Here is a 14,204-nt window from a genome sequence, read left to right on the forward strand (position 1 = left end):
TGGTATGGACCCACAGAGGGACTGCTCTGGGACCCACTGCGCCCATCACTTTCAAGCAGCATTATGGGTTTACAAAAAAACAGAGGTGCTTTCAGCCTGCCCATTACTTACCACTGGTTGGATTTACTGTCATTATTTGTCTGCTTCTGCCTTGCCTTGCCCATCTCGAGTGTCCCTCTTCATGGAGCATAGCATTTTGCCATCTACTTGATTGGCTGGCTTTTATGCTTTCTGTGCACACTTTTAGGAACCTTCCTTTGTCTCAAACATACCACGAGAATGTATGTGTTTTCCATCTGTCTTCCTAATGTGCTTTCGCTCCTCTTTATCCTGCTATTTCTTACCCCTGTGCCTCTCTCCCCCCCCCCTTCCCTCTTTAATGTGCTTGACGTTTTGTGCTTCTCCACTGTTGTTGCTTTTTCATCAGTGTTTCTACCCCCTCTCAGGTCCAGGTTTCTTTCGCTCTCTGCTTTTCCTCCCACCACAATATCTGTGTTGCTTCTCACCAATCTCCACCCTCCATGTTTATTTCAGTAGTCTGTGTTGCACCCAGATTTCTTCTACACCACCCACAAAAAAAGTCACTTTCACAAATATTTTTTTTCTTTTAATCTACCAATCCAACTCGGATCAGTAGATCAGAAGAAAGGGAAAAAAGCAGCCACTTCAATTTGAAGTGTTGCAGGGATTCTGACCTCAGTACAGAACTATACTTAAAACCATGGAACATCAGTATGTAGGGACCGAGTCACTGTAGGAGGCTGCCGTAACCCCTCAACTTTTTGAAGACTACTTCAGCTTGATGTGCCCTGGTTCCCTGCCAATCAGGTTCCCAGGGCCGGTATTCTTTACCCAAAACTGTACTTGCCACGGGTCAGTCCCTTGTAAACGGTACCATGGGTACCAAGGGCAGTGTGGCCAGGGAAGGCCTCTAAGGGCTGAAGCACTTATTGTGCATCCTTAGAGGCCATGCACGTACCTACCTACCTACACACACTCATCCCCACCCCTCCCCCCCACACACACAAATCACGTGAAACTGGGACATTTTTCATACAAAAAACGAAAAGGAAAAAAACACCACGGCTGAAAAATTAAGAATACGTTCACCAGTTTTAGGGTGCACTAGTATGGCACTTCTATTTGGACCCAGACATGTGCAAATCAGTCTCAACTCTTCTCCAACTGGAACAGTCCATCCTGAACTGCCAGACCACGTCCACCCTGAACCAGAACACAAGCAACCCAAGACTGACTGAGTCCAAACTGTGGTGACCTGGTGAGGAAACAAATGATGGGTTGGAAACTACCCCGAGCGAATGGCAGTGGTTAGACTCATTGGAAGCATTCCTCCCATTACCGTTTGTGTTTGATGTACTGCCTAAGGAGCAATGTACTACTCTAGGTAGCAATGGTATGCCCAGACGTCGGTCCCTTGCTCACTGTGCCACTGAAACGAAGCTAGATCAGTTGAAGAGCCCCAATCAAGGCAAAACAAATTATGCGTTCCTTTAGTTCTGATTCAGGAAGGACCTGGCCAGGCAGTTTTGTCTGGACTATTCTTATTGGACAAGGGTCGAGACTGATTTGCATACGGCTTGGTCCAAACGAAGGAGGAATGGTGGGTAAAAGAACGATGGGTTGAAAAGCTACCCCGAGGGATTGCCAGTAGTTACACTTACTGCAAGCATTCCTATCATCCCCTTGTATGTTTTATACACAAAATGCTTTACCAGTGAGGAGGTTAATGTGACCTCTATGATGACTCACACCCACATTGTCGGTTTACTATTTTCAACACATGGGTAAACTGTTACAGACATAGGACTCCGTTAACCGAGAAACCAAAATTGGCGAGAGCCTTGAATTTCAGACCTAAGATGGTCTCTACTATCTCCTTTGTGTCATAGTCATTAGACAATTATCAAGGTAGGGGCACCAGTAAGGCAGGCTCCAGGCCGAGACTCTTGCTATAGAACCAGGGAACAATAATGAGACCAGAGGGCATAGTTCTGTACTGGTATCATTTGCCCAGAGTTCATTTAAGTCATTTCCTGTGTCGGTCACCGTAAGGAACAAGCATGTAAATGATCATAGCCAGTAGTTCTTTAAAGTTTTAGGACTGGAGCGACTAGCAAATTTGTCTGTTTCTCAATTGGATAAGAAAGAAATGATTCAAGTGCTAAATATCTAGAATGGGGACGATCCCTCCACTCCTTTTATCGAAATATTGGGAGTAATATCTCCAAAACTCTGGAGCAATTTCAAATCCCCACCAGTAGTTCAAATGGTACCTACACATTGAGAACAGGAAAAAGACAGTGTATAAGTAACAATGGTACTAAAGGGTTCACCTGATAAAGTGCCTCAATTAAATTGCATATGCATTAATTTGTACCTTCAGGACTCATTGCTTCAATCTTGGCAGGATAATAACGACAGTCTGTCCAGCGAGCTAGCACCTCTTCTCCAGGTTTGAAATCCTATTTTAAAAAATGTAAAGCATTAGCATGTTAGGAAGAAACTGCAAACCATCCTAAAGAGAAATAATTCTTTACGTTATTATAATTCTTTTTAAATCAAAACAGTGTCCCACTACAGGAATGAATGTGATGATTTAAAGAGGAAAGCAAATAGCAGTTATGGCCACTTACAAACAGTTCTTCCTCATCTTTTAGCCCTTCCTTCCTCAGTGCAGGGCGCTCAAGAGGTCGCAATCTGCTGCTGTCCCAAAATATCCACTCATCGTATCGATGACTCCAGCGCTCAAAATGGACCAACATCTTACCCTCCTCATAGTCTATCTTCTCAATCCTTGATGGATACCTTATGTGATAAAAGTGTAAATGACAACCTAAAATTTCCGAAAAGCAGGTATTGTATTAAGATACTGATTTTGACCTCTTTGATAGCTAAGTACTAAGTAACTGAAGCCTGTGTGCTCTGCCACCAAAAACAGCTACTTTACATTGCCTCACGTTTCCTAAAAGATACTTTTAGTAGCCAATGTGCACGCTGGATCCAATATACAAGTAAATAAATCGCTTGAGCTACTGCTATTCAAGTACCAGTGTAGCAAATGAACAGAGCTGTAGGATAATCGACAACACACTTAAAAAAAAAATGCTTGAGATTTCAAGTAAGATGACAAACATACCCTTAAATCAACACTGCTGGAAAAGCAGAAAAAGAGAAATCAAAGTTCAACAATGTTTCTCATCACATCAGGACAGCTCTGTAAACCTGAGGGAACGGGGCAATATATAGTCTCTAATCTCTACCCTGGGTGCTGCTCATGTTCGCCAAACTGCATATGTCATATCCTTAACCCTTACAAGTAACCCCACTTTATTTGAGGCTTTATAGAGGTGAGCACACATCTTTGTAAGGTACAAGGAAATAATAGTCAGAATTTAGGCACAGGAAAGCTACTTACCCATTACCATATGCATTCTTAATCAGTGTTTACTTCTTCAGATTATCAATTACTGAGAAGAGATAGACTGATGCAAAGGATCTGACAGATGATTCAAATCCCCAAAAAGGTCAAGACAAGGGACATCAAGAAAAGTGAGTGGGAGGTTGCAGAAAGTTTATTTGCCACAGAAATTACATAACACTTGCTAATAATTGAGCAGACAGGCTTGCAATAGAATGACAACTTCAAAGATGATTATAAAGCTTATTGTAGGAAGCTGGCTCTGCATATACTATGCCACAGTAAGGTACAGTGTGCACAGAGTCCAGTGGATCCCCAGAAGGCTTTACAGAGGCTAAAATGGATAATACCTTACTCTCTTTTGTGGTAGTGTGATTGAGCAGCTAGTGGTGGTAGGGTCAAGCATTTATTGTACACACACAGTCAAGAAATGAGGCACACACTCAATGACAAACTCAAATGTTTGAAAAAAAATATTACTTTGTTACTTTTATTTTTAGAACCAAGATTAACTCTGTTGCAGTTAAGTATTAGTTTCAAATTAGCAATATTTTCAAGTACAGTAGGAATATGTTGCAAATAGTAATAGTCATACAGTAGTATTAGAAATACTGTGTGGTGTCAACAGTAGCAATACTTAGCAAAGGCGAAAATAGACACTTAGGGCCTGATTACAATGCTGTAGGAAAAGCCTACGACCCTCGATCGGAGCCGGTCCTACGGCATCGTAATCTCCTATTTGGATTAATTTCGACCGACCCATTTGGATGGAGTCGGTCGGAAATTAACCCAAATGGAGAGCCAGTCTGCCATTCGGAAAGGGGCCTGCAATTCCAAGGGCATGTCTTTCCACCCAAGGGATTATGATGGGAGATTACCTCAGCCTTTCTGTGCCTGCCTATCCGAAACAAAGGTTGTATTAATCAGACTTTGGGGGCCTCTACGGGTGCAAGATTGGGGGTGTTTAGAGATGCATAGTTTGCAGTTAAGTACCCCGGATTCCAGGTCACAGGCCATAGCGATTTAAACAAGCCTGGGAGGCAGAAAGCAGCACCAAGCTTACACCATCAACGGCACAGGGGCGGCCGGGTGCAGGGTGGAAAGACAGCATCAGACGACCAATGCAAGTGAATAGGGAAACTCGGTTGCACAAAGGGGCTGCAAGCTCAGATCAGGAGACTGGACGATAGTGACCAACGACTGGGGAGGTAAGTTGGGATGTCAGTGGACACCTGGGCACCGTCGGCTGGGCTCCACAAAGTCGGGGGCTGAGGATTCAGGGGTGCCTTTAGACGTCGGGAAATCTTTATCGGAGTGGGCGCGGTCAGGGGTACCCTTCGTGATGAAGCTGCAGGCTTCTTCGTGTAGTCCAGGAGAGGTCAGCCACCAATGCTTTCCAGGTCAGGATCAACGTGGAGACTTCAGCGAACCGGTGGGCCACTCAGACTCGAGCCAGAAGCATCGGATGCAGAGTGGGCAAGACTTGCGGATCCCGAAGTCAAGGGAGTCCTTGGTGTGGATTTCTTTGTGGACAGGGTCGCAGTCCTCTGGAGTTCTTGGTCTTTAGGGGAGGCAAGCAGTCCTCCCAGGGTTTTGAAGGTCAACAGACCTGCAGGACAAGTCGCTTCTTTGAGCAGGTTTCTTCGATGTCCGCAGACAGGCCGGTAGGGCTGGGGTCAAGTCAGTTGTCTGGTCTTCACTGCTGCACGGCTCTTTGGTCCTTCTTCTTTAGGTCACCAGGAATCTGAAGATCAAGGTTCAAGGGTGCCCCTAAAAACTCAATTTAGGGGTGTTACAAGTACTGGCAGGTAGTAGCCATTGGGCTACTTACCTTTAGGGTGACCACGCCCTTTGTATGTCCCCTCCTTTTGGGTAGGGGTGTAGGAAGCTGGCTAGGTATATACTATACCAAAGTAAGGTATGGTTTGCACAGAGTCCAGTGGAACCCAAAAGGCTTGCAGAGGTAAAAGTAGATATTACCTTACTCTCCATTTATGGTAGTGTGGGCGAGCTGTAAGGCTTTATCAGAGGGTAGTGGTAAGCATTTACTGTACACACTCAGGCACAAAATGATGTCTGAACCCAGACGAATTGTTGGTAGTAAAAAATATTGTATTTAATTTTAGAACGAAGAAGGACTTGGTACAGGTAAATAGAATTGTACTTTTCCAGAGATTTATCAACAAGCAAGCTGGATGAAAATAACTTGTATTACAGGTTTGTAAAATATGCAAATACAGTTGTAATTACTTTGGGATTACTTCCGATTACTTTTTAGAATACTTTATACATTTGTATGTCTATTCTTTATGATCTGCCTAGATATATCACACTGAGACATTTGCTAGATAAAAGGTAAGTAAAGCAGTTTTGAAAAAAATTGTTTATGTTTCCAACAAATTTTTCAGAGGAAAATATTCAATGCGGTCCTACGGAAAAAATTAGATTATTGGTTTGCAGGCAAGTAAATGGTCTTTAGAATGGAGTTCCTGGGGTCCAGGATGCCCTCAAAAAACACAATCAGCGGCACTAGGGCAGCCGGGTGTAGAGTGCTGAAGCCCAAAGTTATCCAAAGGGGGCTAGAGGGGCCGTCAGTTGGTGGCTGCTCTCAGGCAGGCCACAAGGTTGAGTGAGTATAGCTCCTAGGGTTAAGCTCATGGTAAAGGGGGATCCAAGTTAGCACACAAAGTGCACCCACAGTAGCACCGGGTCAGCCGGGTGCAGGATCGGTGTCTGGAGCCCTGTTGTTTTCAACGGAAGATCTCTGGTCGGAACACACACTGCAGGTTCGGGCAAGGAGGCTTCCTGGAGACGACCACCGATTGGAGAGGTAAGTTGTGATGCTGGGGGTTGGCTGCACACCACCAGATGGGCCACCCAAGGCCGTGGGGCGTTAGGTGCAGAGGTGTCTTGAGGAGTCGGGGTTTCCTTACCAGCTCCGGTCGCGGTCAGGGGGGACCCTACAGATAGAGGCTGCAGTCATCGTCTGTGGGATTGAAGTAGGTCAAGGGTCACCAGAGACCCTGGGGGAGGGGAGCTCCTCGTGGGGTTGGGCCACTCAAATTTGGGGCGTGTGTTTCAGGTGCAGAGTGGTGCAGACTCGCGGATTTGGCCAGAGTCTGGTTCTTGAGCAAGTCCGGTGCTCATGGGAGACAGTCTTTGAAGGGCAGGTCCTCCGGGTTCTAGGGGGGATGCTGGATGCTGGCTGCAGGACATACCGGGATTCCGCTGGAGCAGGTCGAGGTTGGGGCAGGTCAGTAGGGCTCTTCAGTATTTCTTGCTTGTCTGAAGAGGAAAGGTTCGGGTTGCCCCAAAATACAAAATGTAGGGATGCTTCAAGTAGGTACAGGTCAGGACCATTGTGTCCCTTCCTTGAGGTTGGTACACTCCCCATTATGCCATTCTCCAGTGGGAGGGGGCATAAGCCTCACTCTAGTTGGCTGGGTCCCCCTATCTTAAAGAAGGCAGGGACTGAGAGTTGTGCTTCACCTTGGGGTTGGCAAATGTGGGCACACCTCTCCTCCTATCTTGGTTTTCCTGCTGAATATCCCTCCCAAAGTGGGGGTCAGAACCTGTGGAGGCCAGTTGCTGGGATCAGCATATGGCCGGGTCAGCTCACAAAGGCGGCAAGCATTTAAAGCTTCCCCTTCGTGGACCCTGCCTATCATGGGCAGGAGGCTTGGCACCTCTACCCAGGGTGTACTTTGTTTCAGGACCCCGGGAGCGAGAGGCTCTTGACCTGTGGGTCCAGAACAAGTCTGAGGGAGCAGCTGGCAAGCAGCCAGTCAGCCAGAACACTAGGGTCAGGTAATTTTTCAGGGGGCATCTCTAAGTTGCCCCATGAGTGCATTTGGCATCAAATACCACACTGGCATCAGTGTGGGTTTAATGTGCTGAGTAGTTTGATACCAAACTTCCCAGGTTTCAGTAAAGCCAATATGGTACTGTGGCGTTTGCGATGACAAACTCCCAGAACAAATACTCTTTATGGCTTTACTGCACTTACAACGTCTAAGAATGGACTTAGATACTGTAGGGGTACAGGGCTTGTGGACCTGTACCCTCACCGGTGGTATAGTGCTCCCTGCTAGAGGGATGGTCTACCCATACCTTAGGCAGTAGGTAGTGTGCATGGTACACAGTGATGTGTGCCATGTCGACTCTTCACTTTTCTCTGCAACAAAACACGCAGCATGCAATGTATGTGGGTTATGGTACAGGGCCTCTAAGTGTGGCACAATATGTGCTGCAGACCTTAGAGACTTCCCTTGTTCCAGCGCCCTTGGTACCCATGGCGCCTTTTACAACGGACTGACATGTGGCCAGAGATTTGCCAATTGGGTTTGCAACAGTACAGATTTCCATGGGTACCAGTTTGGCAGAAATCCAGAGCGAGCTTAGTCAAAGAGCATCAACATCAGGCAAAAAGTGGGGGCAGGCATGCAAAAAGGGGCACTATCCTACAAGGGGGCACTCCCTAATTCTATTGGCTAAAATCCTTACATCCAACATGGAGAATTGTTTTTAAGGAGAAAATCACTTCAACTAGGGACACCTCAAGGGTGGTCCTGGCTGAAGGAAGGGGGGTAACACCTCTCCTGCTTACTAATTTTCCCACCGACCCTGCCGCCAAAAGTGGGGTTTGGTCGGGGGCGGGCATCTCCACTAGCTGGAGAAGCCCTGCTAGCATAACAAAGGGCAGGAAGACTATGAGGCTTACCGCCCTGGATGCGGTTTCTGCTTGGGGGTAGGTGAGAAGCACCTACACACCTCAAGCAGCCTTTGTTTCTGACCCAAGAGAGCACAAGGCTCCCACCTCAGGGGGTCAGAAACATATCCGGAAATGGCAGGATGGTGCAGCCCAGTCAGCTGCTCACCAGAAAGTTAGTCGTTTTTTAGGGGGCATCTCCAAGATACCGTCTGAGTGCATTTTTTTAATAAATCCAGTGTTGGCATCAGTGTGGGTTTATTACGATGACAAGTTTGATATCAAACTTCCTAGAATTTAGTAAAGCCATCATGTAGCTGTGGAGTTGGTGATGACACACTTCCAGGCCATTTACTCGATATGGCTTCACTGCACTACCAATGTCTAAGAATGGACTTGGACACTCTAGGGGCATATTGCTCATGCAGCTATGCCCTCACCTGTGGTATAGTGCACCCTGCCTTAGGGCTGTGATGCCTGCTAGAGGTTTGACTTGCCTATTCCACAGGCAGTTGTTTGTAGGCATGGCACACTGGGATGTGTGCATGTCTGTCGACTCTACAGTTTTAGGTGCACCTAAACACAGTCTGCAATGGCAGTGCGTATGTGTTTGCTGAGGGGGCGGGTCTCAGCGCGGCACAACAGATGCTGCTGCCCTTAGACAGCCTTACCAGTCACAAGGTGTAGGAAGCCTGCTCTGTATATACTATACCAAAGTGATGTTTAGTGTGCACAGAGACCAGTGGAACCCCAAAGGTAGGCAGAGGTAAAGTTAGATAGCACCTCACTCTCTATTTGTGGTAGTGTGGTCGAGCAGTAAGGCAGTATCAGAGGACAGTATTAAGCATTTGTTGTACACACTCAGTCAGCAAATGAATTCACACACCGACTGAACTTCAGACCAATTGTTTTTGTAAGAAAATATTATTTTAGTTCTTTTATTTTCTAGAACCAAGCAAGCCAGGCACAGGTAAGCAATAAATACTTTACAGTAGTATTGCAGTTTGACGCCGAGCAGCCATGGATTTCTGATACCGTACGCGACACATAGAAACGGGCATACAAGAAGAGGAAATTTACGATTATAATTGAGAGTGCCCGTCCAGGCACTACATACCTAGAAATCTTAAGTTGCGAAATAAGTGGGGAACAAGCCACTCATCAGGTTATTTTCCTCACAAAAAGAACAAACCCATTAGATATTACTCTACAGAGACCTTTTTCAATTGCCCTGACGAAGTCCTCAGGCTTATTAGCCGGACGAAACACGTGTTGGCAATGATCTGTACATTAAGGAAATGATTGGAAGAACTGTGCGCTGGGACTGCATATGAACTGTTGAAGAAATAAAGAAGAAAATATTTTGAATATCACTTAATTGGAGAATCAGTATTTTGATTGGATTCTTTGACTTTTACCTAGAATTGCTCAGGTTGAGAATTGTTGAGAATTAGATATAACTGGCATACCTTGTATGCCTGTTTGATTACAACTGTTGACAAGGGTTGTATCTCTACCTTAGAGCATTTACTAGAAGACCAGACAAGCTCTAGAATATAAGAGAACACTACCTTTTGCGCATAAGCTTCTCTCTTGTCAGTTCTTGTATATAAATTGCAGTTTGTAAACAGTTTGTATTGTAATTCTATATCCCCTTTGTTTTACAGGATGGTTGCAGAAAATGCAATACTTTGTAAATACAGTACATACACTCGAATGGGCTTTTCAGTAAAATACCAGGTAAGTTGCTTTTTAGATTACTTTTCTTACTCACAGAAGTATACCTGGATACTATTCTGGGACATTTCCCGTAAACAGGTAAGTAAAATCGTTTTGGTTAAATGGTGCAATTTCTTTAGGTTTTCAAACTCCACACTCAAAAACTTTTCCAAGAAAAACAGTCAATGTTATCCTATGGAGGAAAATAGCGTTATTGGTTTTTGGGTAAGTATTCAGTAGTGGGAGTTGAGGTTCTGGGGGTAGACTCAGGGGTCCCCCCAGGGTTAGGGATGCACTCTCATTATGCCCTCACCTGCACTAGGGCGGCCGGGTGCAGAGTGCTGGGGCCCAATGTTATACAATTGAGGATAGGGGGACTCTGGTTGGTGGCTGCTGAAGAGCAGGCCACAAGGTTGTGGGAGCCAAGCTCCTGGTGTTAGGCTCAGGGCAAAAGGGGATCCTGTTTAGCACAAAAAGTGCACACGCAGCGGGGCGGGGCGGATAGGTGCAGGGTGCTGTTTTGTCGGGTGGCCTGTTGTTTTCAATGGAGATTTTCGGTTTCGGTTTTCAGCTGCTCGAACCAGGAAGACTTCCAGGAGGAACCAACAGCTGGGCAGGTAAGTCGGAAGGCTCGGGGACGTAGGTGCACCTCGGATTCTCTTCTCCAAGGTGCAGGGCGGCTGGATGCAGGGGGGGTCATTTGAGATCTGATTTCACCTTACCGGGCCATTCGCCGTTGGGGAGGTGCGGAGGAGTCTACGTGCAGAGGCTGCAGGCGACGTTGGGGAGTCCGGGAGGGGTCAACCCACATGGGACTCTGAAGTGCTGTTGGACCTCGCTGGGATCGGTGGGCCACACGAACTCGGGCCATAGGCGTCAGGGTTTCTTTTTCCTTGGCATTTCTTCTGAACAGAGCTAATGTTCACAGGAGATTCGGTCTTTGTTGAAGGCAGCCAGTTCTCCCAGGGGTTCTGGAAACTGTAGACGGGCTGTAAGGCTGGGGCCAAGTCAGTTGTTCTCTGCTGCCTCCTCTGCTGGGTGTCTTCTTTCATCCTTTTTCTTCTTAGGTTGCAGGAATCTGCTTTCTTGGTTCAGGGCTGCCCCCTAAATACTGTATTTAGGGGCCATTTTAAGGATCTCGAGGTCAGTAGCCAATGGGCTAATGACCTAAGGGTGACTACACCCTTGGTGTGCTCACCCCACGTGGGGGAGTGACCACAATCCCTAATCCTGATTGGGGGGTGCCTGCCATCTACAAGATGGCAGGCACTGAATAGTGGGTTTCACCTCGCCTCCCCCACCTAAGAGGTGGAGTTGGGCACACCTTCTGGGCTGGCTAGTTTTACCCGCCTGTCTTTCCGCCGATAAGGAGGGGAGACAGGAAGGGGCCCTGCTCCTGATAGCAGGAGAGGCTGGTGGTCGCATTACAAAGGCTGCCAGGCCTTTAAAGCTCCCCTTAAACAGATGGCTCTTCCTGGCCTGGGGAGGTGTGAACACCTCCGCCCAGTAAAGGATTTGTTGCTGGGCTCAAGGAGCGAAGGCTTCCAGCCTAGTGGTGTAGAAAACATGTCTTGTGGTGGCAGGCTGGTGTGTACTAGTCAGGGAACCGACCAGAGGCTGGTCATTTTTCAAGGGGCATCTCTAAGATGCCCTCTGTGTCCATTTTTCATTAAATCCCAGTGTGGATTTAATGTGCTGAGAATTTTGATACCAAACTTTTCAGTTTTCAGTGTAGCCATTATATTGCTGTGGAGTTCGTAATGACAAGCTCCCAGCACCATATACTCTTAATGGCTGCACTGCACTTACAATGTCAAAGAAAGGGCTTAGACGCTGTAGGGGTACAGGACTCATGCACCTGTACCCTCACCACTGGCATAGGGCACACAGCTAGACTTATCTATAGCAGGGCAGTGGTATTGTGGGCATGGCACACATGGATGTGTGCCATATCGACTCTTAACTTTGTTCTGCACCAAAACACGCAGCCTGCAAAAAAAAAGTGTGTGTGCGTGCGCGTGTGCGTGTGTGTGTGTGTGTGTGTGTGTGTGTGTCGCCTCTAAGGGTGGCACAATAAGTGCTGCAGCCCTTGGAGGTCTTCTCTGGTCAAAGTGCCCTGGGTACCTGTGTTACCATTTACCAGGTTCTGACCTGTGGCCAGACATGCTAATTGGGTTAGTTTTGGAGAAAGATCACAAGCCCAGGGAACCTGATTGGGGGGGGGGGTGGAGGGGGGGTGATACTGCAACAGGAACACTCTTTCCTACACTAGACACTTGGTACCAGTGGTCCTTTTAACAAGGGACTCGTGTGTGTGCCAATTGGGGAGACAAAGGTACAGTTTTGGAAAGAACACATGCACTGGGGACCTGATTAGCATGGACCCAGTGCACAGTCAGTCAAAGTACATCAGAGGCAAAAAAGTGTGTGTGTGGTGGTGGGGGGGGTTAACCAGGCAAAATGTGGCACTTTCCTACACACATCAAGTAGTCAGACTTATATGCAAGGCTTCTAACCAACAGGCAGCATAGAACAGTAAGTTATAGGTTACTAAATCACGATAATGGAAGGGAGGGAGCATGCTAGGTCAATCATGGAGGTGAGGACTCATGTAATATGGTGCAGCTCAGTGAATACAGTAAACCAGTAGGATTGCTCAGCGTTTTTGAAAAATTACCACTCTGTTTCAATCTCAGCAAGCAAGACTACGCCTTCGGAGGACAGCAAACAATGTGCCCCTAAACTGAGTAATAGTAACACTTCCTATTTATAACACTCAGAAAAGGTAAAAGCACTGGCAGGTCTGGCTTTAATGTGCGAAAGCATACAAACAGCATTGATGCCTACATGTGTAAACACATTAAAGCCTGACCTATTGGCACATTGCACACCCTGCATTCCTCTCACCTGCTCAGACAGGCACACAGTCACCATTGTATTGTAGTGTAGTTCCTATATTCCCAATAGGCTCCGCGCATTGGAATAGTATAAACAGCAGTGTAGACGTAGGACTGAGGTCGACTATGTCTCTACTGACTATTTTAGACTTAATTAGTTTTGCCAGCTAGCTCAGAGGTCACTATAAACTTTCTCGAATAAACAAGGAGGAGTTTAATTTCCCTGGATATACAAGAAGGGATTAGCTTCTGATAACCATAAACATGACAACTTTGCTCCCTCAGAATAAGAGTGTATCTCTAGAGTCGTGTGAAAACAATAGACAGCTATTTCGCTCAGTCAATCGTGCATACTTAGTTTCACCAGAGTACAGAGAATAGAGAGACTGGCGTTTTCAATAAAAGGTGTTATTTATTGAGCAGTCTTCTTTCTCATGCAAGAGAAATGAATTGCCACAATTGCAATACTCATAGTAAAGTGCGTACAGTAAAAGGAGTATTAAGAAATAATACTGTAAAAGCATTGATACGGTTTCTTAGCCATATGATACTTTAAAATGGATAAAATATATACATACATATATACATTGACTAACGTACTCAACTGGTGCTTCTACTCTACGCCTACCCCGGTGTACCTGACCTAAGCCTAATACTTGGGAAGGAGTAAGTAGCAGTTTAAGTTAAGTTGGTTTTGCCAAGGATCTGAATCAAGAATTCTCTTTAAGGGTTTAGTCAGCTCCGTACCTGGGTAATAGAAAGCAGGAGGTCTGGTATCTCTCTCTCAGGACTCGATATCTCAGCAACCCGCAAGGGCGGCTGAAAACACCGGAGCTGGATTTCTCGGCTGGAGAAAAGACAGCGTCTCTCTCAATGCGTCAAAAGGGGGAGGGGCAGCGTCCGTGGGCTCTTGCATCAGCTGGGCTCTCGGGCAAGTAGATAGCCGCTCTGCTCCAAACCACAGTGTGTTTGCTTAAGGCAACGTTGGTATATTTATACCTGAAAGGTGCCGGGTTTGACGTAAGGTTGGACATAAGACGTCACCAAGAACGAACAGTTCTTTCTGACTCTAGGAGTTCTTGTGCAAATCAAAACAAGAGCAGGGGGCTTTCCCGGGCTGCTGGAGGCTTGGTTTGTTTAAAGAACTCGTTGTACTCTCTAGGAGCCTGGGGAAGTAGCCATGCTTAATTTGGACTGCATGGGCTACGACTAAATATGGATATGATTCTTATGCCTTTATAAGGATATTATTTATTATAACCACATAAGAGCATAAATCAGGAATATCGAATTAGGGTCCTAGATAGAATTACAACACCCACTCCACGATCTAATGTCCCTCATTACTTAAAACTAAGCAATAGTAAGCATATATTGGTGCATGTGTTTTCCAACCCACCCCAAAATACATAATTCGCATTTGAAATGGTATATGGTAAAT

General features: G+C 46.2%; 1 protein-coding gene across 4 annotated transcripts in view; it reads right to left on the reverse strand.

The window, feature by feature from the left end:
- The window catches only part of PHF20L1 (PHD finger protein 20 like 1), an 813,558-nt gene that overhangs the window by 677,431 nt on the left and 121,923 nt on the right, over positions 1-14,204 (reverse strand). For 2 of the 4 annotated variants that reach the window (XM_078686740.1, XM_078686741.1), the window contains 2 exons: positions 2,655-2,826; positions 2,399-2,483 (listed from right to left, as the gene is read on the reverse strand). In XM_078686740.1, coding sequence (XP_078542866.1) covers positions 2,399-2,483; positions 2,655-2,826 — 257 coding nt within the window. The remainder of the gene's footprint in view (positions 1-2,398; positions 2,484-2,654; positions 2,827-14,204) is intronic. The other 2 variants (XM_078686744.1, XM_078686743.1) reach the window with 1 other exon arrangement.

The sequence above is a fragment of the Lissotriton helveticus genome, chromosome 4_1 (genome assembly GCF_964261635.1).
Source record: "Lissotriton helveticus chromosome 4_1, aLisHel1.1, whole genome shotgun sequence".
NCBI classification, from domain to species: Eukaryota; Metazoa; Chordata; class Amphibia; order Caudata; family Salamandridae; genus Lissotriton; species Lissotriton helveticus.